Source organism: Momordica charantia (assembly GCF_013281855.1).
Source record: "Momordica charantia cultivar OHB3-1 chromosome 3 unlocalized genomic scaffold, Mcharantia_2.0 BLBB01000003.1, whole genome shotgun sequence".
Classification (NCBI taxonomy): domain Eukaryota; kingdom Viridiplantae; phylum Streptophyta; class Magnoliopsida; order Cucurbitales; family Cucurbitaceae; genus Momordica; species Momordica charantia.
Genome location: NW_028275161.1, coordinates 21,283,894 through 21,305,567, shown reverse-complemented (window position 1 = coordinate 21,305,567; position 21,674 = coordinate 21,283,894). Strand labels below are relative to the sequence as shown.

At 34.7% G+C, this 21,674-nt stretch overlaps 4 protein-coding genes across 6 annotated transcripts; 3 read left to right on the top strand and 1 right to left on the bottom strand.

Annotated features, from left to right (window-relative positions):
- The first annotated feature begins 477 nt into the window (after positions 1-477).
- On the top strand, positions 478-7,380 carry LOC111008926 (uncharacterized). Of its 3 annotated transcripts, XM_022281804.2 has the most exons (14): positions 478-732; positions 911-1,112; positions 1,381-1,957; positions 2,030-2,158; positions 2,440-2,634; positions 3,115-3,162; positions 3,236-3,364; positions 4,066-4,190; positions 4,907-5,017; positions 5,461-5,569; positions 5,838-5,956; positions 6,340-6,493; positions 6,598-6,742; positions 6,869-7,380. In XM_022281804.2, exons 3-14 carry the CDS (start codon positions 1,841-1,843, stop codon positions 6,934-6,936), a joined length of 1,449 nt encoding a protein of 482 aa, XP_022137496.1. In that variant the 5' UTR covers positions 478-732; positions 911-1,112; positions 1,381-1,840; the 3' UTR covers positions 6,937-7,380. The 3 variants fall into 3 exon arrangements, with proteins under 3 accessions (XP_022137496.1, XP_087978381.1, XP_087978380.1); XM_088122255.1 differs by having other exon boundaries at positions 478-1,112; positions 5,461-5,573; positions 5,842-5,956; XM_088122254.1 differs by having other exon boundaries at positions 478-1,957.
- A 778-nt stretch (positions 7,381-8,158) lies between these two features.
- Positions 8,159-10,698, top strand: LOC111008931 (uncharacterized). Its single transcript, XM_022281808.2, is given in 2 exon segments — positions 8,159-8,540; positions 10,169-10,698. Coding segments are annotated over 2 exon segments (621 nt in total). The 5' UTR covers positions 8,159-8,449.
- A 108-nt stretch (positions 10,699-10,806) lies between these two features.
- Positions 10,807-13,022, bottom strand: NDPK2 (nucleoside diphosphate kinase 2). The gene is made up of 7 exons (XM_022281807.2): positions 12,697-13,022; positions 12,546-12,602; positions 12,146-12,232; positions 11,802-11,882; positions 11,590-11,702; positions 11,450-11,499; positions 10,807-11,129 (listed from the first exon to the last, which is right to left on the bottom strand). The coding sequence occupies exons 1-7, from the start codon at positions 12,928-12,930 to the stop codon at positions 11,062-11,064; spliced, it is 690 nt and encodes a 229-aa protein (XP_022137499.1). The 5' UTR covers positions 12,931-13,022; the 3' UTR covers positions 10,807-11,061.
- A 4,709-nt stretch (positions 13,023-17,731) lies between these two features.
- LOC111008950 (stemmadenine O-acetyltransferase-like) lies at positions 17,732-20,210 on the top strand. The gene is made up of 2 exons (XM_022281831.2): positions 17,732-18,334; positions 19,298-20,210. The coding sequence occupies exons 1-2, from the start codon at positions 17,797-17,799 to the stop codon at positions 20,053-20,055; spliced, it is 1,296 nt and encodes a 431-aa protein (XP_022137523.1). The 5' UTR covers positions 17,732-17,796; the 3' UTR covers positions 20,056-20,210.
- Positions 20,211-21,674: the final 1,464 nt, after the last annotated feature.

Genomic DNA, 21,674 nt, shown 5'->3' with positions numbered 1-21,674 from the left:
TGATTGATGTTTTACTTTATATTCCCTCTATAATGCAAATAAAATTAGACCATCATTTGAATCCGCACTTCAGGTACTACATGAGAGAGGTCAGAACTGTCGTTTATTCCCTGTTCTTGGAGTCCTATAAGAGTGTTACAATTGAAGCAATGGCGAAGGCATTTGGAGTATCAGTGGAAATTTATTGATCTGTAAGTGAAGTGGTCATTCTAAAGTGTATTTTATTATATTTGTGAATAGCAGCTTTGTTTTTCTATATGGGCATGATGTCTAAATGACCTGTTATCCCTCTCGTAAATCTGTTCTTCTGATGGTGTCAGGGGCTTATCTCGTTTTGCAGCACGAAAACTCGATTGCAAGATCGATAAAGTTGCAGGTGTTCTTGAAACTAATCATCCCGACTCAAAGAATGCTCTGTACCAAGCTACCATCAAGAAAGGAGACTTCTTACTGAACATGTCTCGTGTAATTGATCTGTAACTAGGCTTCTAGTTTATTCGAAATTTGTGTAGTTGATGCAGGTTTTCAGCGATTCGACATTATGACATTCGAGCCAAAAGCGGCATTGCACGGATGAAATTTGAGCATTAGAGCTTTGTGAAAATGGCGCTGTAATTTCTGGTTTAAACATAGCACCAAGACCTCGGCTAACTGTTATCATCACTCATCACTATCTCTTGATTTTGATTTATCAACCAAATATCTCTCTTTCATGCCTTTCTCTTCTACCAGGTGCGTTGCCGTTTATATTGACTTTTTGATACCGAGTGGAGTGAATTAATCCAGAGACTTGAATGTGGGGTTTTCCTTATTGGGAAGTTGTTTGACTAATTATGTTTATGGTACGAATCTGTGGGAATTTGCTGATATTTATGATGATAACTTAATTATAATGTTTGCTTATTTCAAGGTTATTGGTGGGTTTGCTATTTTCAGTAAAGATGATCAATCTTCTTCCTTGATTATGATCATGAAAATGCAATAATACCCATACCCCACAGCCATAGATTCATTCAATCATTTGATCTGAGTGTATATTCTTCATCAAAAGGTCCCATCACGATTGATTGGGAAAAAGATCGAAAGCGAGAAAGATGGATTGTTATCCGTAGGTTTGATTTCTCATCTCCACTTTTAGTACAACATATAGGGATTGAGGATTTGAACTAGTGACTTCTTTATTAGAAACATGTGTCAATTACTGCTGAGCTAAATTCATATTGAACAAAAGTAAATTTATTGTAATGTAGATATACTTTTGGATACTTGTGGTAAATATTCGCTGAATATTGAGGATATGGACCATATAGGGTAATGAAAAATAATTATTTAAATAAATTGTTCTGAAATTATAATTTTATTTTAAAACGAATTTCTCAGGGTCTTAATTGGTGTTTTTGAACTTCGAGTTTGCCAAAACTGTACATTCGTTGGACACCAACCGCCACGCCAATAAATAGTTGCGTTGTGTGTATTGAGGAATAAGCGAAACCAAATTTCATATTTTAAAAGGAAGATTGAAGAGACCTAAAAAGGAAAAACATGTGGAAGATTTGTTTGGCATTCTGATGTTTCTACTATAAGATGAAGTAAAGGGAGGATTTTGTTCACATGCGAGATCACGAACCGGGGATTTGCCACGGTTTCTCGGCCACAATTTCTGAAGTTTTATATATCCCTTTGACGAGCCTGTTGACCCACTTGGCTTTCGAGTGGTGCAATTATTTGTTTCCTTTCAAGCAGTCGTTCATGGTCACGCGTGACGTAAAGTAGGAACGAAGGCTTGTTTGGCACTGAAATGAGAGGACCCTTTTCAGATAGTAGCTAGAAGAGAACCACCATGTTCCCTCGTCTTGATTTTAGAGATGTTCAAGAGAAGCTCTCCGCGCAGTTCAGACCTTGGGAACGCTCTTTTCAGTTCTGGGTCCGTGTTGCTGACATCTACACTGGTTATAAGGTCGGTTTTTATGCGTGTAAGAGCTCGGGTTTCAGATAGTTGGTGGTTCAATTTGCTTTGTGGGGATTGTAGGTTCTTCAGCTTCGGGTGAGGTTCGAGAAGGATGTGGAGAAGCAGGAGGCAATGTGGGAGAATCAGCACGAACATGCAGCTGAGAAGATATATGCTATGTGCTCCGAAATGGGTGGTTTCTTCCTTAAGGTATTTTGTTCATAGACCCTTTTATCTCTCTCCCATTTCTCCGAAACGGGTGCTTTCTTTCTTTCTCGGTTCTCCAGGATAGATCATTCCCCATTGTCTTTCCGTTGAGTGAGAAATTGAAGTATTCAATTGATTTGTTATCGGTCCTAATACTTTCATTTTATAGATTATTCTACATTGTCTTTGCACCCCCTTTCTTTCTTAGAGCCTTTTTTGCTTTTAATCGTACGGTTTTAGTTTTAGAACAACTGACTTACTTGAAGCTGGATTTTATGAATGAGGTTGCTCAAGTTATTGGGAAGCCGGATTTGGCCCCAGCTGCATGGGTGAAGAGGCTTGTTACACTGTGTGATCGAGCACCAGCAACCCCTTTTGATGTTGTTCAACACGTTGTGGAGAAAGAACTGCACAGAAGTCTTGGTGAAGTCTTTGAAACATTTGACCCTGAACCTCTTGGTTCAGCTTCCATTGCTCAGGTATCTCTGTTGTTCTGCTTATGGAGACGTCTATCCAGCTATCGCCAAAAAATTGTAGTGTTAGCAACTTGAATTCAATAAAGTGTGAGGTGGAAACTGTTAGTTGGGTTTATTACTTGTTGGAGAAAATATGTGCACATCCCGGTCATCCCCTGCTGAATAACACAGAATTCCCGGGTCACTTCGAGTCCTCAGAAGACGTGAAAATCTCTTTGACAGCCAAAAGAATTTAAATATATCGCTTGGTTTGTATGGCATTAATTGAAAACTGATACATTCACTGTCATTTTGATTTCATAGCCATATGGATTTAACTGCTGTATTTCCATTTCCTTGCTTGTATTCATCTCTCTTGAAATATTTTATTGCTTATAGGAATAGATTATTTGTAGTTGAAAGGATCAGTTGGCAGTGTGTTTTTGGTTTTTGTAAAAATACTAGTTAAGTTTATCTCTGACATATATTTTGTGCTCAAATCAGGTTCACAGAGCTAGGCTAAAGGGTGAAAAGAATGATGTTGTGGTCAAGGTAAGGAAACTTAAGCCATATAATATTCTTATTATTTATAGTCTGTTACTCCAACATAATGTGTATGTGATAGGTTCAACATCCAGGAACTGAGAATCTAATGATGACAGATATCCGTAATTTAAAAGCCTTTGCCTTGTGCATTCAAAAGACAGATATCAAATTCGATCTATATTCTGTAGCAAAGGAAATGGAGAAACAGGTGAAATTCTTCATATTTTGATTGTGATAAAGAAAATAACGTTATTCTTTTTGCCACTTGACTTTTTCCTTTCCCTTATGATGTTAGATTCTGACAGTGTTGTTTCTTCAACTTTATTGCAAATATTACACCTTGTAGTGATAACCAATTATGGAATATTTAAATTTGATCTTGGATGGTCTTTTAGGATATTTCTCTGTAAAGTATGACACGTTAACAAAACTTACAGTTGAGGTTAGAAAACTAGGAGAATATTTAGTATCTTATACTGGTAACTAACATCAAGTGTTAAACCCATGATCTCTAAGTTATTTAGTTATGTTGGCCTCTTTGACCACTAAACCAACCCACCATGGTTAATAGTCAGAAGATTATAGAATGATTTTTTGGCATATTTCTTCATTCACCCAACCAAATGACGTATTCATTATTTTCTTTGCCTTTCCCTCATTCCATCCAACCTCATTAAAAAACAAGCTATATCATCAAAATGATGTGTGGAGATCTGTTATGTATTACTTTGGCTAAACATATCAAGGTTAGGTGAGAGCTGTAGCATCTACCTTGCATTTTTCTTGAATTTTCCATTTATTGTTTCAGGCTCTTGATTGCTTCATTTCATAATATCAAACTTTTGCATGTCCTCTTTCTCACGATGATGGATTCTCATCTTGGAATCTCTTCCTTCTAATCTTTTCAAGATCGGTTATGAATTTGACTTTGAGAGGGAGGCAAATGCTATTGAAAAGATCCGACTTTTTCTATGTAGAAACAACAAAAAGAGTCCTGTATTGGTGCCACGCGTGATGGGGAATATTGTTACCAGGTACATGCATGATGCAATGAATGATAATGGTAGAACTTGATGGGACCATACTAAATAACTAGAACTGGGACTAAGGTTAATAAATGAAACTGTTGAGTCTTGACACAGCTTAAATACCATTATCATTATTTTTATTTTTTATTTTTAACCAATAGCTGTATATTTAGTTATCTTCATCTGGTAATTGATTTTTTGGAAGAAAATTATTCATTAACGATGATGCTCAGGGACATAGACCATCACTTCTTCTGTTGCTTTTGATTCACTGGTTTCTCTCATCCTAGGGACAGGTAGATGATTGTCTTTGAAAACTATTATTTATCCATTTGAAGGTTTCTTCTGGTTGGGTGTTAACCGAATTTTTCCAATAAAATTGATTAACAAAATTTGCCTCGGCATTGGATGAATTTGTAGAACATTTAATTCAGATCCAAGGGGTTCTGTTGGTTTTATAAATGCTGGCAGTGAAGTCACTTATATTTCTTATTGCTGTTGAAATGCTGCTATCCAATTGAAATTTTCCAACTATCACCTAGTATATGTATAATGTCAATCTTTTTGGCAATCTAGCGAACTAGTAGAACATATTTCTTAGTTATTTTCCCGTCTGGATCGCTTAGGTGGTTCTACCTCTGTGAACTATCTATGCTCCTTCTGTTGCAGTTATTTGTCAATTGGTGGAGATTTTAGTAATCTAGTCTCTTTTGTTTGGTCAGGAGGGTTCTGGTGATGGAATATATTGATGGAATCCCAATCCTCAATCTTGGCGATGAAATAGCAAAGAGAGGCATAGATGCTAGTGGCAAGATTGCTTTAGCAGCAAAGCAGTAAGCATCTATACTGAGAAGTCAATTCATTTTATTTTTTGTTTGTAGACATAGCTGTAGTGTCTCATCCACGGCATTTCTATTCGGGTTTCTGTTTCCCTTGCAACTTTTACCAAAATACGGGTCTGAATTGCAAACTGAGAACAGTTGTATGGATTACAGATATACTCTTTAAATGACAAAGTCCTTGATTATATGCCACATTAATATTTGAGTTGACTTCTCTATTTCCTTCCAATACTTTTTTGAAGAGCATATATCATTGATCCTCTAGGTTTTACATAACATTTCAACTGAGATTGGCTCATTGTTTACTTCAATTTGCCAAGTGTAAGCTCCTCTTCAGGGGCCACACTTCCAATCTAACTATTCAGTAGTATACTTTTACTTTCTATTTCTCATGGGTAGTACTTATCCAGTTGAGGAAAATTTTCGTATTGCAGGAAAATTCTTACTAGTTTGACCCTGGCATATGGGCAAATGATTCTGAAGAGTGGTTTCTTCCATGCAGATCCTCATCCAGGAAATATATTGATCTGTAAAGGCTCAGAGGCAAGTCAGCTACTGGAATTTTCTATACAAGTTCCAAACTCATAGTAGTTTTTCGTTTTTCGCAAATCTTTCCTGCTTTCATCTTTCTCAGACTATATTTACTTTTCGAACTTCTAAGAAAAAATAAAAATTGGCATACGGAAGGTGATCAGGATTTCAGTAGTTGTTACATGGCTTTAGGATTGGCTAGCTTAACATTTTGACTTTTGATTTCCCTGTTTGAATCATGAATCGAGCTGAAACCATAGATTTTTTACTCCATTATCAGGTAGCATTGCTTGATTACGGGCAAGTGAAGGATCTTCCTGACACGTTGAGGCTTGGTTATGCTAAACTTGTTCTTGCTATTGCAGATGATGACACCACAGGAGTCGCAGAAAGCTTCAGGTAATAATAATAATAGTCCAGCTGGCCTATAGTGATAGTTGAGTCTTGTATTTCTGGAAAAGGAAGTAAACTTTGTTTGGAAGGAAGCTTCTTACGAAAGTTGGCTCTAAGGTCTAAAGTTGCGTTTTTGGTGTTCCTAAAGATTTCAACGTAGATAAGTGGTTTGGTGAAGTGAACCTTGAAAAGATTAATGAACTAACTAGTTCTTACTGCTTAGAAATACGAAGGAATTTCTTGTGGGCTTCTGAACATAAGGTAGTTTAAAGACAGGTTATCGAGATCCTGTTTCGGTTTGATACTGAAGAATTGATGGAAAGTTTGTCCTCTTTTAAGTAATGGGTCATCGTCATACTAATTCTTTTATTCATTCAATTGATCTACAGGGAGCTCGGTATAGATACTGTAAGCAATTGCAAAAATGTAAAAGAAGAACTATTTAAGTTGTCACAGGTAATGTTCGATACGAGGTTACCTCCTGGAAAGGTGTTGATGCAACCGTTCGAGGAGGACTCTTCGATAAAGAAAGTTGGTGTTCAGGTATAGTACAGGCTTTGCAAATTGATAGTCCTCTGTAGAGACACAAGTATTTGTATCAGTAACTAAAAAGACAAGTGTTTTTTCCTCCTGTTTTGCTTCTGTAGTCGTTTCCGGAAGAACTTTTTTCCATTCTTCGGACAATCCAAATCCTTAGAGGACTGAGTGTTGGACTTGGAATCAATTACTCGTGCACCAAACAATGGCGACCCATTGCAGAAGAAGCCTTGTTGGTTTCTGGTAGGCTAGAAGGTGATCCTCCTGAACTTTTTAATCTAAACCAAAAGTGACTCATCTGTTTGCTTCATGGTAGGATTGTTGAATGAATTTCATCACTTCATAATGACTGCATCTCATCCCCTGCTTGATCTCTTTCAGGTAGGAAGATTGATTCTACAACCCATAAACGTGGACTCTTAAAGAGATTGTTTTCGAGATCAAGCTGATTCGTTCGTGACAAGACAGGCGATGGATATGAATCAATCTGGACGCATCTGATCGATGACAGGTGCATTGAGAGCTTCAATATTCGTTTATGAAATAAATATTCAAATTCATCTTCTTCGTTGAGTGTCATTCTTTAACCACCACAAGCTCCTCCTCCATGATAGACTTTTCAAGCTGCTCCCATTTTGGTAGTTTATTCATTTATTTTTCTTTTTTATCTGAGGGATGAGTCATGATTTCCATGTTTATGAAATCCAAAGGTAGAGATTCAATTTATCATCTGATGTTGTTGTTCTTCACACAAGCCCATGACTGATTACTTCAAGTTGCAGTGCTCAATATGTTTGCCAAATCTGTGGGGAAATTACAGAGCTTGCAGCCTTTATATTTATATTTTACAGATAGCATATTAAGAATGAAAAGTTTGAAAATTTCAATTTCAACCTTATGGTATATGCTTTTGCTTTGCATTCCAAATGCCTTCAAAATGTTTTTTTTTTAATTAAAAAATTTAAGCTTGTTCAAAGACATCCCTCCGAGCTTATCTAGTCTTTCTCTCGGGCTCGAAGTTTACATTGTACTCCAAAAAAATAATAATAATAATTAAATAAAATTCACAATTTTGAATTTTTTAACGATTGTAGCAATGTTGAACTTATGATTAATTTAGGGCCTAGATCCTCTTTGTTGGATCGGATTCTATTATCCAAATAGTGGAAGTTTTGAAAACAACTTTTTTATTATTATTTTTTTTACTTCACTTTTTTATGTTTTTTTTTGGTATTTATAGATTTTGAATTTAAAACTTTAATGTATAATTATATTTAAAAATATAAAAACTGTAATATACACTATTTCATGTTATAAACTTTGTTAAAATTAAAATATTTAAAATATAATGTATTATAAATTATATAATATTGTAAAATACTAATTCTATCAAAATTTATAATATTTATGTTAATAAATTAATCAATAATATTTAGTAGGTAACTAATGACTCACAAAAATATTTATAAAATACTTTAATTTCTTTTTTATTTTATTTTTATTTAGATTCAATTTTCATCCAACGCTCATGAGAATATGGAACACAATTCTAACTTCACTAAATCCCTTGTTTTAAGATTTAAATGCATTCGTAGAAACTAACCCATCGTATGTAAATCGGTAGCTTATTCGTGACGGGTCTGGTTTGTCGGTTGTTGCTGTTGCAAGGTAATCCAGAACAAATGGCTTATCAAAGTGTTGGCTTGGAGTTGTTGTCTATAGTGGATGGGCCGTTAATATCTTGATTGGTAACGTCTGAAACCGGCCAAATTGGTAATAGATGGGCCAACATAAGCCCAAAACGAAATACGAGCCCAGTAAGCCCAACTGAGCCGAATAAAGAGTGTGGTGTAAGCTTCCCGCCCTTTCTTGATTCATTAGCGCGCCACTGAAATCCGAAATCTGAATCTGTTGAGCTGCTCCGCTCGTATCTCTGCGGCTACCGGGTTACTGATTCAGACGATGTTCGGGAGAATCAGATCGTCTTCTTCACTGGATTCCTTGGAGCGGCCGCCTTCCAAGATTCTTAAAGATGATTGTCTCTCCATCTATGGTTGCCTCTCTATCTTTATTACTATTTTTTTTTCCCTTTTTGCTCTATTCTAACTCTATGATCTACCGATTGTTCAATTTTTGCTACTTAAATCAAACCTGATAATATGTTTGGCTTCTTTCCCCTTCACGGAAATTACTTTTTGCCTCTAGATTTGAAAACTGTCTTGTTCTGGGGCCTTGTTGTTTAGTTTTTTTTTTTCGCCTTTCAGTTTTTCAGTGAATGAAAACTAACGTCTGTACTGCTTCCGCGGTGATGATAGAGTTGACTTGATTGATGGAAAGTGTAGGAGATCTAGTCGTAACGACGTTTGGAAATGTGATAATTAGACGTATTTGGTTATTAATATGGATAGGGAATCCGATGCAAGAACTTGAATGGGGTATTGTTACTTGGTATTAAGAATGATTCTTTAATTTGGTAAATAATGAAACTGCTCATGATATTGAAAAGTGAATTGGATTATTGTTCTTGTCTTTGTTAAAAGAGGACGGATGTGCTGTACCGGATTATGTATTTGAGGCTTGTTATTTTCCAGCTCATAGCTGATTTTTGCTGGAGAGTTCAATCAGGTTATGGCTTCAGAGTTCTTGGGGAGATTATTAGTTTTGCTTTTGTTAGGGAAGACAGAACTAAAATAATTTAGTCGGATAATGGTTTCATTTTTAAATTTTCATTTATGCTTGCTTCTCACAATTTTTTAAGTATGTTATTCACTCTTTTAAAAAATAAGTTTGAATTCCAATTTTAAAAATAATAATAAGTTTTCAAAAACTACTTTTTTTAGTTTTTAAAAATTGACTTAGATTTTGAAAACATTTAAATAAAGTAGATAACAAATCAAAGAAACACCCTTAATTCTTAATTCTTGGATAAGTTGTAAGCCATAGTGGGTGGGGTGTTGATTTTTACCATTGGTCCCATAGGTTTGACTGTTGTGACTTAGCTTCACTCTAATAGCATCTCTATCCCCGCTTTTTAGTTAATTAGATGCATTACCCTGCTAAGCTCATGCGAGAGTGAGTTTTCTTTCATAAAATTAGGAAGTCGGCCATGCGCAATAGATTCTGTAGTATTATTAGTTAGAACAGTTGGAATTATTAAGGATGTTAAGTTATAAGCGGGGGTAACTGTCGGTGCCTTGTTGGTACTAACAAAGTTCTCTTTGTTTACTTTGATAAGCTTTCAGATTTATCTTAGACATAAATGATATTGTTCACCTTCCTTTAAGTTAATCCACAGTTCCGAATCTGATGTTGAGCGTATCAGTAATGCTATAGCTTAGACCCCATTTGATTACCATTTTTATTTTTGATTTTCTATTTTTGAAAATTATGCTAATTACTATTTCATTTGTTCCTGTCTTGTTATCAACTATTTAAAAACGTTTTCAAAATCTGAGTGAAATTTTGAACAACAAAAGTAGTAGCTTTCAAAAACTTGTTTTTATTTTTAAAATTTAGCTCAAGATTCAAATGTGTCATTAGAAATGTGAAAGACCATAATAAAGATCAAAGTATTATCAAATGTAACCTCAATTAATTCAAGTTTTGGGTTTAAGACTTTTTATGAGATCAACGACAATCAGATAAAGTTCTTTGCAGTTCTCATTTAGTTCCTTCTTGCAGAGGCCACCCTCGTGAAGCTTAAACTCGGTTCTCAACGTGAATCAAGTCCACCCACCAAGGAAGACGCCTTGGAGGATGGAGAGACTGATACCAATTCAAGTTCATTGTCCGCTGAGGCGATGAAAACAGAGTGTTACAACAATCCTGCAAGTTTTCCCAAGGGTTCTCATGAGTTAGCCGACTCACCCAAAGAAGACTTGATGACTATAGATTCCGATTATTCGACTGCAAGTACTACTTCTACACCTGAAGCTTCTGAGGATTGTCAATCAACAGAATATTCACCCCAGCGTAGGATAAGAAGCTCTATTCTTTACCTATTCTCTAAATTTAAGAATCCTCCAGCAATTCAAACTATCATGGAGGAGATGAAGGCAGAAGACAATAACTATTGTGCAGCTATGTTGCCGAGTTCTAGTGCATCTCAGTCTACCAATAACATCGAGCTGCATTTGAAACAATAATCCATCGACTCTTCAACTGTGGTATCTGGAAAAAATTTACAACTTGGATGCATGATCAAACATTAGTCATTCCAGATTCAGTTCCCTCAGGCAATGAGTTTTAATTCTCCTGCTAAAATCATGTTGTATTTTTACGGCCATGGTGCAGAATGTAAGTGAAATGCATAATAATCATATCTGAACCTGAGCTAAATTATGGAGTGTTGATGATTTTTTAATCCACAACTGTTGTTACTTCACATCATCTTCATAGTTCATGGTGAAAATCACTGTGGAGGCTTGACAATCAAAATGGCTCTCCCCTTTTCCATTAAAGGTTCTGTGAGGAATTACAGGGCTCTGCAAAGGATGGCATCTTATTCTATAACTCAAAATTACAGACAAGAATAATCGCAATTCTTTCTGAGGACATTTGAGCTTCAAAAACCATCACTCTATCAGCCATGATGCAAGAGCTGGCTCCCACTCAACCAATTCGCCTTCTTTGAACCAGAGAGCTGCATAAACAGAAAGCCTAGGACTTGGAGCGACGTGAAAACATTGAAGAAAAAGCAAAATCTAATGAACTCTAAAAAATCCTTAATTCATTCAAAAAGGAATTGTTAATAAACTAATGGTGTAACATTATGTCAATCTCAAAACTTGATTGCTGCAGCCTCATAGAACTAGTCTAGATATGCAACAAAGGGTTTCCTAAAACATTGGAAATTGTTTCTAACTGATCACATGATTTCACGGAATCAGAGTTCCTAAATCCTTAAATGTGGATACTACTTATTGGTTATATATATAATCAAGAATGTTACTAGGGTCTTACCTATTTCACGCTTGCCGCTCTCAGGGCTATCACTCCCATGAATCACATTCCTGCCAAGATGTTCAAATAAGTTCTTTCTATTGTACATAACGATTGCATTTTAAAAATTACACCATGAATCAAAATTTCTAAGGTCTAACCTTCCTTTCTGAATAGAAAGATCCCCTCTAATTGTCCCTGGCTCGGCTTCGAGAGGGTTTGTAACACCAATTAACTTCCGTGCTGATGCCACAACACCAACACCCTCCCATGCCTTAATAACATGTGATTAACACAACGGGAAAAGGTAGTTATTTACTTGTTACAATAGGCCAAAATACAGCAGAAGACAGTTATGAGAAAGAAAACATACCATACACACAACAGGACCTGATGTTATGTACTCAATTAAACCAGGGAAAAAGGGTTTGCCTTTAAGATCCTTATAGTGTTCCTGTAATAATACAAGATTAGTTGAATAGAGCGTGTACAAAACCATGGTGGAGAAGATATAGAAAGGAGAATGTTAAATGAAAATCTTGAACGACCTATTAACATATGGAGTATTCTTTTAAGTTTCTTAAAAAGAAACAAAACAAAAATATAATACTTCCAATCTTTTGAGCTTATGCAAATAGGGTTAGATTAAGGCGAAAATCAAGTTCAGCAAAGAACTGCAAGAACATGGTGGAAAATGAACGCTGTTCAAGGACAAACCTCTGCCAAATCCTTGGAGCATTGGAAGAGCTTCAAGCCAGTAAGCTTAAACCCTTTCTTCTCAAACCGTGAAATTATCTCTCCAACCTAGAACAACAAAATCCCAATATAAAAACTCAGTTAAAGCAGAAAATTCCACAATGCTCGTCAATAAGCAGTTCTCCGCTATGATTACAGAGGAAATTGAGGATTTCTTCAACTCCCATTTCATGATTTTCCTGTTTAATTTGACATTATTCAGCACAATCGAGCTTCCATTCAAGAATTAAAACCTTAATAGCACAGGAGCAGAACAATGAACATTCAAGTACTCTGAATCGCAAAGCTTGACAGCAACCGCAGAGAAAAAGGGGGAAAACAGATTAACGGCTAAAATTTCAAGTTCTAAAGGAAAACTTACAAGGCCACGTTGAACACCGTCAGGTTTCACCATAATGTAAGTCTGGTCGACTCGCTCCTGCCCCACAAAAGACAAAATCGATTAATCTCAGAACAGGTCAATCGAAAACACGTCGAATCGAACGAACAAAGAGAAAGAAAAGTAGGCAAACCAGGGAGGCAACCAAATGGGGCAAAAAGATGTAGGATTCATTATCAATGGGAGCAGCACGATAACGAGTAGAAAGTTTAGAGAAAAGATGGGAATTCGAAGGGAATGCTGAAAGCTGGTCGCGGCGGCGGGCGCGCATGGCGGCACTACCGGAGTAGGTTAAGCTGCAGAAGCTTTTCACCGGCAGCCGGAGAAGCGGCGGAGCTCCTCTTCCGAACACGGCCACAGCATCCATCTCGCTCTTCTACCGTAAAGCCCAATCCGAAAAGGTAATGAAAAGGCAAAATTCTCCTTTCGCCGGCAGTCCCCACCCCTTTTCGTTCAGAAATTTAATATATAAAGTAAAATTTTAAAATTATGAAAATCTCAAGGATAAAATATCGATGTCTCTAAGAATTAAATAAATTAAAAAAAATTGTAAATATTTATTATTTCCAAATAAGTTTAAAATAATTAACTATTTAATAATATTTTATTGATATTTTTCATACTTTGCCATTTTTTTAGTATAACGAAAATGTCGATTCTACCCATATTAATATATAGAAATTTTGACGTATGAATAGATGTTTAATACCAAATACATTGGTATATTTCTATTTGACTTTTTTTTATCGCATTAAATAATAGAAATACCGTTTCATCTTTCTATGACACTTTACCACTAAAATGCTTTTCTTTTCCCTTTTCTTAATTTAATTCCATGTACTATCCGGAATTTAATAATTGGCCTATTTTTAGTTGGGTAAAATCGATCCTGTTGTTATAGAAATAAATAAAATTAATAAAGATATTAATTGTCATCTTATTTTATCTATTTTAGTTTATGTACTTTTGAATGGTTTCACCGTCGCCAAGAATGGCATAGTCGCAAAACTTCGTCGTGCCATACACCCTCTCAACAGCTATCCACACAAGCATATGATGTGTAAGTGTGAATAGAGGTCAAGAACGACAAAATCCGAAGGGTTGACCCTTCAGACGAAACCTCGGACTTCATTGGACTTATAGCATTGCCTGATGAGCTCACCGTTGAGGGTTGGCCAAGTTGGAAACTAAGTCGACGCGAAGAAGCCAACGAGATCGATGATAGAGTATATATATTTGAATATGTGAAGGAAGTGGAAAGCTCTTTTATGACTTTGATTTGCACATCGAACGCTTCAAGGAAAGCAGGAATGCTAGCTAGCTGCTCAAGGGGATTGAAGATCAAGGTAGGGCTCTTGTTGACAAAGAAGGTCTAAAAAAAAGGAAAATTAACACATTTGAAGGTACCTTCATTTTTTTTCCTATCTCATATTTTTCGATCAAAATGTCAACACAATACTACACTCAATATGTTTCTTGAAATGCAGTCATAATTTTATATTAAATAGCTTACTATGTGTAGAATTTATGTTGAAATTTAACAAAGAGAAACTAAAATGATTACTTTTTAAGAGTAAGGTGGACTAAAACGAACGTTTTAAAAATACATATAATAAAATGAATCAAAGTTAAAAGTAGAGGAATTAAAATGGACGTCTTGAAAATAAGAATTCAAAATAAACGAAAGTTGGAAGTACACGACCAAAATAATTATGTAATTTTTTAATATAATATGTGAGTTTAGAAACAAGTTTCTATATCCTGAGGATAATTCAATTGATTAATCTTCCATTAAAGAATTGTGAATTTGTGAATTTGAATCCCTATCTCGACATGTTAAAAAAAAAGTTACTATTCTTGTCATCATGATTTTGTAACTCTCTATTTCTTTTAATGGTATTCTAATTTGACATTTAATTTGTTTTTGGAAAAAATCCTTGTCTCATTAACATTGAACATTTTGGGGCAAAAAAGGAAAGCAAGAGCGAATCTCTAGTAATAATGACTAGAAATGAAAAGTGACAGTTCTCTTCTCATGGGAAAAGAAAGAGGCTTAAAACTAAAAGTGGAAAAAAGAGAAGCCAAATATATATATATATATATATATATTTTCCTCTAGAATAAAAGAGAAGCCAAAGTTAATAGGTAAAATATGTTGGATTTTACGAATAAAATTATTTTTTAAAAAATAAACAACCTGAATTTTTTCATAAAATGATTAAATCTAAAACTTATTTTAAAGATTGATCTCAAAATCTTTTTTTTTTTTAAATATACCCAAACATCCCTACTAGACTTTGTTAATTTAATTTGGGAGCTTTTCACCTTCTATTTATTGTCATAGCATTAGTTCATCGAGTTATAACAACACTTGTTTGATACGACACCTTATGTGAGATGGACCATTTCTTTTAAAAATAATATAACATAATTTAAGAGGTCAAAATATATTTTATGAAAAAAAAAGTGTCCTTTGCCATGTGATAATATTAATATTATTATCGTTGAAGGGGATTACATCATCCATTGGTTTATGTCAAAGAAAATAAACAGTTCAAATTTTCATAAAGATCGAATTGATTATGTAAATGATGTTGGTCGTGAATCTTCATTAAAGACGTTAATCTATAAATAATTATTTAAAGTCACTAACCTTTGTAAAAGCCAAACTGGTGTTTACGACACTTCGTGTCGCCTACCTTTAGTAGTTTTTAAGATAATACGCTGCAATTTACAAAGCGGTCATAATAATTTAAACAGCAATATCGAAGTAAATAGATACTCAACTGAAATTTCATATTTTGACGTAAAAATAATAATTACAAACCTATATAATATATGCTCGGAAGTAACAAATATTTCCAATAAAATATTAATATTAAAATTTGCTGCTTTCAGTACGTGGTGTTAAACTTGACCCATTTATTTTAACACATTTATTAATTTTAAAATTTTAAAATGATTTTCATCTAACCCAACATATATGTTTTAAAAAATATTTCTTCTAATTTGCACAATTTCCTTCTTTTGGCTGCCCACTTCTCCCACCCGTCATTGATTAATTCATTTTAGAAATGGTAAAAATGATATTATTATTATTATGATGTTTATAACTAAAAAGAAAAAACCTTGTAAGTAATTTTTTAAATAAATAAATTATTAAAAAAAATTCTCACGGGTAGGCCAACATCATGAAAAACTTTTAAGCAAACTTTTTTAAAATTAAGAAATCATTGTTTTTTAGACAAATAAAGAAAATTATTTAAAGTTTTCTCACTTAGCCAAGCTATATTAATATTCATGGAATTTCATTTCGAAACCAACATCAATTAATCATAAAAAATTAATTTCTAGATAGGTGACCATCATTGAATTTGAACCAATTTTCTCTAAATCTTTTTAATTTACCTTGATACATTTAGACAAACGAGTTAATTCATGATGGTTTATACTTTTTCAACTAATTGAGACATCAAGTAACATCACGAGAGATTGGAGATTTAAATGATCTCGACCCACCCATGGTTGATCAACTCGAAAAGAAAAAAATGTAAAATTAAAATTTTGAAATATTAATTATTAAAACTTAAAATATATATTTTACAGACTAAATTATACATAAAGCCTTTAAAATATTAAAAAGTTATTCCAAATCCATTGAATGTAAGCAAACTTCATAACTTTGACTTGGAAACAAAATGAATAAATATGTACTGAAAAAAGACCATCTTAATATTTCATAAGCAAATGAATAATTTTAATGGCCATGATTAATTTAGTCAAATAATTTATCAAAATCCATTTATAAAAGGAATAAATTCACATATCATCTATTAATTGAATTAATTTTTTTATTATGAATTCAACCGTTTAATGTATAAAGTGAATAGTTTAAAAATTTTTGAAACGAAATGCCTTTTATCTACAATAATAATAAGAATAACAAACTTATTTTTTTATTAATTTAAACGAAATCATAAGTAATAGATTAAATCAATCATAGTTGAATAAATAAAATTTGAAGCAATTGGTCAAATTCAATTCAAAATGACGACTAAATATTTTTTTTAATTAAAATTTGACCAGTCAAAGTTAGATATATATTAAAGTATTAATAAAAAATAATTTACAAATTTGTATATAGTTTGGTTGGTGTAGTTTTAAAAGATTTCAATTTACTCCGTATGGTTTGGGCCATTTAATTTTAATTTTATCCCTATAATTTAGATTAGAATTATAGTTTCAATTTAGTGTCTGAAGTTTCAATTTAGTATTATGATTTAGCCAAACTTCACAAATTGTCCCTACCCTTATCATATTCATATATATTCTTTTTTTTTTTCACTTAGTTCTAAGTAGTGTATCAAGATTTAGGGCTACATAAGAAATAAAATGAAAAAGATATTAAGTTTCCCGGTTCAAATCATTCCCGCTAGTCTACTTATACTTTTATCAATTTCTTTATCCGTGAAAATTTATTTAATTCTTACTTGTCGCGAAAATCTTTGTTTATTTTTTATTACACTCAAAAGATCTGTACAATGAAGAAAGTTATCATAACAATTTACGTACCAATCATCTTCTTGTTAAAATCTTTGTCGCAATCCCCCAATAGTTCTTAAATCATACCACCAACGTGTCGTATAAACATTAAATAACATAAATCACCTATTAGGGACAAAATAAAGAAAAAATTAGAAACTTTATTAAGAACTCTCTAAGATGATAACAAGGACTAGAGAACAATACTTAGTGTTACCGGTGAGCAAAAAGTAATTAAGGGTTGACCACCTGCATATTTTTCGAGACTAAATATAAACACTAGTTTGAACTTGAATTAAATGTTACTTTTTTTTAATAACAACAAATTAAAAACAAAATTAGCTCAAAATTTTAAATCATATATACTTTTGGGAGAAGTACCAAGCATCCTGACATAGAAGCAACGACATAAATTATTAAACAATAAAACAACAATAATTTCGTATAAACTATAGAAGAAAAAAAAAAGATTTCATTCAAATTTCAAACCATATAGCAATAGACTTGGTAAACAGCTTTAATTTCCGGCCATCTTAATTATTTAAAAACAAATTAATTAATAAACTAAAAGCGCCCTCTTCAGACAGCAACTTCCGGCCATTATATATAAACCCCATGCCCGCTCTTCTTCCTTCAACAGTCTCTCAGTCCCAATCTCATAGCCAAATTACCAAAAACCCCTTAAAAAGCAATGGAATTGAAGGTTGAAATAATCTCTACAGAGTCCATAAAGCCCTCTTCTCCGACTCCGCCGGAACAAAGAGAGCTCAAACTTTCACTATTGGACCAAGTTGCCCCCGGCAGCTACACTCCGCTGCTGTTCTTCTATCCGGCCGGCCAGCTCGACCGCGGCGACCACGGCGGGAGGTGCCGGAAGTTGAAGGAGTCGCTGGCGGAGACGTTGACTCGGTTCTATCTTCTGGCGGGGACTCTGGTGGAGGCTTACTTGGTGGAGTGTAATGATGAGGGCGTGGAGTTTTCGGAAGCCAGAGTGGCGTGCCAGCTGGCGGATGTCATGGACAAACCGGATGACGTGGCGGCTTTGCACCGGCTGCTGCCGTTTGACCCGGACGCGGTTCTTGACAGGGATTGCATCTTGGCCGTCCGATATAATGCGTTTGACTGCGGCGGCGTTGTGATTGCTCTCTGTGTGACTCATAAGATCGTCGACGGCACCTCCGCCACCACCTTCACCAAGGCTTGGGCCGCCGCTTGCCGTGGAGACCACGGTCAGTACCGTTAAACTGTTAAAATTTCCTCGCCCTTTTTTAACTAAAGAAAATGGTGTTGAATTTATAGGTTTGTGATTAATTTCGTCTCAATACTTAAAAGAACTTTAATAGGTTTTTTGAGTTTAGTTATGCTTTCATAAAATAATTTAATATGTCAAAAAAGTTTAAATCTATATATAAATTAACTGGTTAAAGTATTATTTTCGATCTTTTCTATTATTACATGTTGTATTAAAAAAATAAAAATCTAAGTTAAAGCGAGCATAGTTCAGTGGTAATTGACATATATCTTGGTTGTGAGTTCGAATCCCCCTCCTAACATGTTGTACTAAGAAAAAAATAAAAAATAAAAATCTAACCGTAACACAAAATTGAAAAGGAAAGAATTGGTTAGAAACTTTTTAAATTTAGGGATTAAATAGACATGCAACTTAAAAAGTAAAGACTTATTATAAATAATCTTTTTATAATATATACAAAAGTTGATAAACTAAAACTTATATTAACCCTACCCTTATTTATTCATATTCACCCTCTCTCCACAAGTTTGATTTGATTAAATCATTTTTAAATCTAAAAATTTAAGTCAATAAATTATGGTATGTTTAATTATAAGACAATTACATAAAAATATAAAATAAACATGTATGTAGAGATTATAACTCACGAACTTCTATAGTATATATATGCTTCAATTCATTAATTATATGTTGATATTGGATAATAAATTAATATGTATTTTTAAATATGGCAAGAGATTTAAAATTTTATCCAACTTAATCCCATCATAGTTAAAAAAAAAAAGTAAAATACTTCTCCTTCTCGAGGACGAAGTCTCGTAAATTCACAACTCATTAAGATTTTTTTAAAAAAATAAATTGTTTCTGAATCTCTCCAAGCCGTGAGGAAAAGAAAAGTGAAAATTTGTGTTTAATAAATTTGTGGACATTTTCTGAACAGAGCTCACGGTGGTGCCGACCTTCGACGCGGCGGAGCTGTTCCCCCCAATGGAGATCCGCGGCGGCAACAAACGCCAATCTCGAATGGACAAAATCGTGACAAAAAGATTCATATTCTCCAAATCCAACATCGCCGCCTTAAAACAAGAAGCAAACTCCGACGCCTTCCTCAACCAACGCCCCCCCTCCCGCGTAGAAACCGTCTCCGCCTTCATCTGGAAGCGCTTCATGGCCCTCGCCCGCTCCAAACCCACCACCACCGCCGCCAAGCGCTTCGCCATCCTCCACGCCGTCAACATCCGCAACCGGCTGTCCCCGCCGCTGCCGCCGCACTCCTTCGGCAACCTCTGGTGGTTCGCCGTCGCGGAGGCCCCAATCGAGGAGGAAAAGGACTATCCATTCCTCGTCAGCAAGATCCGGAACGCGATCACCGAAATCGACGGCGAGTACGTGACGGCGCTGCAGGACGCGGAGAAAGCGATGCGGGCCAAGATGAAGATGGGCCAGATGGTTTACTCCGGCGAGGTGGAGCTGTACAGCTTCACCAGCTGGTGCAGTTTTCCGATCTACGAATCGGACTTCGGGTGGGGACGGCCGGCGTGGGTCTGCAGCCCCGGGCGGCCATACAAGAACGTGGTGCTGCTTGTTAACACCGGCGACGGCGAGGGGATCGAGGCGTGGGTCAATTTGGAGGAAAAAGATATGCCGGTGTTTGAATCTGATCCGGAGCTTCTCGCCTTTACTTCGTCCTCCTCGTGATGATTATGTTATTAATATTTAATTTTGGTGATGGTAATGTTTGAGATTATTTTTTTGTGGTTTTGTTATTGTATTGGATGCAATTGAAGGTGTGTCATGTTGTAATGACTAATGAGATGAAATAAAGATATAATGTGTTCTGTTTTAAATGAAAATACTTTGGTCAACTGGTTTTTATTTTAAATATATTTTCTAATGCATCTCTAAATTGTTTTTTACTATAAAATACTCAAAAGAAATTGGACGGTCTCAGAAGGAATATAATGAAATTCTTTGATTGGTTCTTTCACGAGCAATGTTCAATTTTATTTAATTTGACCGATAAGGACAACAAACAATAATAGCAAATATCAAAGTCTCAAAATTTCTTGGCACTGAATGTAGTGAGATCTAGAAATATTTTTTTGATAAACCTACGTGAAAACCTTCTTTGGATTTGCCGAAGCTATATATTTATATAAAATATGAAAAATTCATTAATATTTGAAAATATATCATATTTACAATTATTAAATATTTGACAACTAAAAAGGTGAAATGGAAAAATAAAGACTTTTTCATAATTTGTTGGATGAGGAGAAGTCTTTTTTCTTTTTAACTTCAACAATGGTGGTGAGAGATTCAAAGTGACCACTTAGTTGGGGAGGTTAATTACTGCTGGATGTGCCTTTGTTTTTATTATTATTATTATTTTACTACAAAAATTTGGAACGTGCCTTTGTTAGATTTTTATGAGAGAAAAATAATGGAAGGATAGAGACAAATGAAGTTTTTGAGGGGGAGAGAAATATTTGAGAAAATTGAAAAGTGCAGAAAAAGAATAGATTTTATAGAACTACTTAATTAAAAAAAATTTAGTACATTAAAAAGGAGGATTTTAAAATGGTAAGTACTAAATTGAAAATAATTGCTCGACACATTATGGGCTATATTTAGCATAAAGAATATATCTTACACGGAAACTGATCCATTATAACTATATCCTAAATCGTACTAAAAATATATAATAATAATAATAATTATTATTATTATTATACTCCTAAATCAGATAGGACTAGAAGGAAACTACCACGGCGGCGATTAAAGTCTATACTCAGAATTAGCTACCGAAATCTGCCTCGGACGACCGGCGGCGGGCGGCCGTCGTCTTTAGCCGGCGACGGGGCCAAAACTGGGGGAAAAAGCAATGCAGGCAAGCAAGAGCATGGCGGAAGAGGCGCCGTCTTCTTCAACATTGGAGCTGCTTCTCTTGAACTTCGGAAACTTCGCTTTATTACACTGGATTTGCTTTGCCACCGCCGTCGCCGCCGCCGCTGCCGCCGGCTGCAGCGGCTGAATTTGCTTCACTTTGGACACCATTTTTTCCCTTTTCTCTAACGCTTAATCCCTAAAACAGATCGAATCGAAAGGGGAAGATTTATTTGTGTTGTGGGGAACATCCCTACAAAGCGCCTCCTTATATAGTGTCCTGGAAGGACGAAAATGCCCCCACCCAGTTACTTTCTTATCCCTTTGAAATAATATTATAATTATTTGAGTAAATAATTTCGAAATATACTCGGATCAGTTTTATTTTTTATTTTATAATGTTTTCTTGGACAGTGTTTGGACTAGATACA

Excerpts from the sequence above, each read along its gene's own strand:
- LOC111008926 (XM_022281804.2), top strand. The coding sequence starts at position 1,841 with ATGTTCCCTCGTCTTGATTTTAGAGATGTTCAAGAGAAGCTCTCCGCG. Across the intron at positions 2,159-2,439 it reads TGGGTGGTTTCTTCCTTAAG|GTTGCTCAAGTTATTGGGAA; the intron begins GTATTTTGTTCA and ends TTTATGAATGAG. Across the intron at positions 2,635-3,114 it reads GTTCAGCTTCCATTGCTCAG|GTTCACAGAGCTAGGCTAAA; the intron begins GTATCTCTGTTG and ends TGCTCAAATCAG.
- NDPK2 (XM_022281807.2), bottom strand. The coding sequence starts at position 12,930 with ATGGATGCTGTGGCCGTGTTCGGAAGAGGAGCTCCGCCGCTTCTCCGG. Across the intron at positions 11,703-11,801 it reads CAGGTCCTGTTGTGTGTATG|GCATGGGAGGGTGTTGGTGT; the intron begins GTATGTTTTCTT and ends CATGTTATTAAG. Across the intron at positions 11,500-11,589 it reads CTTTCTATTCAGAAAGGAAG|GAATGTGATTCATGGGAGTG; the intron begins GTTAGACCTTAG and ends ACATCTTGGCAG.
- LOC111008950 (XM_022281831.2), top strand. The coding sequence starts at position 17,797 with ATGGAATTGAAGGTTGAAATAATCTCTACAGAGTCCATAAAGCCCTCT. Across the intron at positions 18,335-19,297 it reads CGCTTGCCGTGGAGACCACG|AGCTCACGGTGGTGCCGACC; the intron begins GTCAGTACCGTT and ends TTTTCTGAACAG.